This window comes from Athene cunicularia (assembly GCF_003259725.1).
Source record: "Athene cunicularia isolate RWA chromosome Z unlocalized genomic scaffold, athCun1 chrZ_part3, whole genome shotgun sequence".
Taxonomy (NCBI): domain Eukaryota; kingdom Metazoa; phylum Chordata; class Aves; order Strigiformes; family Strigidae; genus Athene; species Athene cunicularia.
Genome location: NW_020799144.1, coordinates 9,569,290 through 9,571,714, shown reverse-complemented (window position 1 = coordinate 9,571,714; position 2,425 = coordinate 9,569,290). Strand labels below are relative to the sequence as shown.

The following is a 2,425-nucleotide window of genomic DNA, read 5'->3' as shown; positions in this document are numbered from 1 at the left end:
GTTTCCGCTCAAAGGAAGTTGCCAATTATTTTGGCCTGTTGATTTAAGGGCTGGACCTGGTTGCAGCGACTTTGGATGCCTCACCTATGGATGGACACATCACGTAGGGTTTCCAGTTTGTGAGGAAGGGCACTCTAAACTCTCGCTGTATCCAGGGTTCCCTAGCAATTGCAGATCTGAATATTAGTACTTCTATTAATTAAGTGTGCTATTCCATATTTTCCTTACTGTTTATTTTGTAGTATTTAGTCATATCCTTTGAATATAGTTAATATGGGATGCTTTGTACTTAATAGGGTACCTTTAAGAGTTTATTGCGGTGATTAAGAATAGTATTATTGATTATAGTAAGTATTAAGATGGCGTATAGTTGTATAATGAGAAATATTAGTAAATTTATGCTTGTGCAGCCTGCACAAAAAGAAAAAGGGGGAATTGTTGGAGAACGGCTTGCAGAGAGCAAGGCCATAGCTCCCTGCTTGAGCTGGTCGGCCATAGCTCCCTGCAGAAGTCAGTCCCAGCCACCTGAGGTAAACAAAGGAAAGAACCCAGGGTACAGTTATGTAAACAAGGATGGAGATCCAGGGCTCAGTTGTGCTAGCGAGGACTGTTGTGAGAACACAGAGATAAGTTGGGGCGCATTATGACCTTGGGGGTCAGAGGAAGCAGCCCTGGGAGAGAAGCAGGTTCACAGCAAGAAAGATGTTTATGCATACCAGAGATGCCACAAGGGGCTGGGATATTATAATGTGACTTTTTAAATGTACCCAATGGCTGAGACATTATAATGTAGTTTCTTAAATGTATCCAATAGAGTTGCACGTTATGTATTGTAGAATGCTTATATAAGGTGTGATTTCTATCAATAAAGTTGAAGCTTGCTCTATCATTCACATTGAATCCGCTGCTTGCTTCCTCCGCCCACCACAAATGTCAATTGTGGTCCTTCATCCACTGCTCAATCCATTGCATAATCTGATCCAAATTTCTCTCTAGGTCTTCTGGAGTGTTGCTGGGCAACTGGTGTACAATTTCCTCTCTATATGACAACATAGCTTCCTCATAAAGTGTCTGAAATATTTCACACTGAATGTTGTCTTGCAGCTTTTTCCCTCTGTAGCCCCTAGAAAACAAGAACAATACTGATAGTTTTAATATGCAAACAACTATGAAGTCTTCTATAGAGAATCAGCAATTTATACCCTAGAAAAATCTCCAATGAAGTCACACAACAGTACTTTACTCCTTATTTACTCCATTGACATACCTGCTTTCAAGTCTGTCATACAGAAATGAATTTTCTGTACGAAGTACAAATACTATATGAAACCACCGTTCAGGGAAAAAATCACAGCCATGATAATCGACAATAACTCCACCCTCACTCATTTTATCTTCTAGTTCATCAATTACCTACAGAAACAAAACAAAACAAAATAAAACAAAACCAAAACAGAAACAAGCAAGTTATCTGAGATTACAGAAAGTCAAAATATAAAAATGGCAGGTTTTGAAGCTGAACTTACCCTGTCTTCATCCAGAATTGGACAATCATATTCCTCATCAAAACCTTCATACAATTCTCCTGCAACAAGAATAATTTGTGGAAGCTTGTGAAGTAATGGCAGTTACTTAAAATTATTTATAGTTCTGTTTATTTCAGGAGGATGCAAACCAAAGATAGTGTTCAGGACAAGAAACACTTTGTTTACAAATCCATATAAATTTGTTATTTATTACTTAATACAAAGTATACTACTGTTACATAAATGCTTTTTAGATTCATGGTGCCAAAAGTACTTCTATCAAAGCAAATAAGCTGCCTTTTAATATATAATATATGCACTACAAGCACACAGTTATACAAAACAGAAATAATGATGGACAACTTGGTTATTATGGCCTACCTTCCTTTGCCATGTCACCCACATTAATATAGGTCATCTCTGTTCTTGATGCAAGTTCTTTTCCGAGCGTGGTTTTCCCAACACCTGGAGTACCTACAAAACCCCATATGAAATGGGAAGAGAAAAGCATGCAAATCCTCTTCAAATAACTTTCTAAGCAGTCAAAAAGGGTTTTGCCAGTCAACGTTAACAAGTTTGTGTAAGAAAAAGGGAGTAAAAAGCTGTATGATGCGGAAAAACAAAAAAATGCCATGTCTAGGTCTTAAAAAAAAACCCCAACCTACTTAAAAACCGTTCATTTTGTGAACGTTCTAATCGGGATGACGCAAACGTAAACCTTGCTTCAATTAACAGCCCTAACTAATATGGAAAAGCCTCAAGTTTTCATGCAGAGCAGCCTGGCACTGCCTCCACAGGAGCCTCACACCCCAAGCCACCTCAGGCTGCGAACTAGGCCGGCGGGGAGAAACCCCAGCCCCGGGCACCGCCGCGCTCCCCGCCCGCACCCCCGGCAGCCC

General features: G+C 39.7%; 1 protein-coding gene across 4 annotated transcripts in view; it reads right to left on the bottom strand.

Moving 5' to 3' along the window:
• The window catches only part of AK6 (adenylate kinase 6), a 5,865-nt gene that overhangs the window by 3,201 nt on the left and 239 nt on the right, over positions 1-2,425 (bottom strand). For 2 of the 4 annotated variants that reach the window (XM_026866687.1, XM_026866691.1), the window contains exons 2-5: positions 1,908-2,000; positions 1,527-1,585; positions 1,268-1,413; positions 933-1,123 (exon numbers count right to left, since the gene is read on the bottom strand). In XM_026866687.1, coding sequence (XP_026722488.1) covers positions 934-1,123; positions 1,268-1,413; positions 1,527-1,585; positions 1,908-2,000 — 488 coding nt within the window. In that variant the 3' untranslated portion in view covers position 933. Of the gene's footprint in view, positions 1-926; positions 1,124-1,267; positions 1,414-1,526; positions 1,586-1,907; positions 2,001-2,425 lie in introns of all 4 variants that reach the window. The other 2 variants (XM_026866689.1, XM_026866688.1) reach the window with 2 other exon arrangements.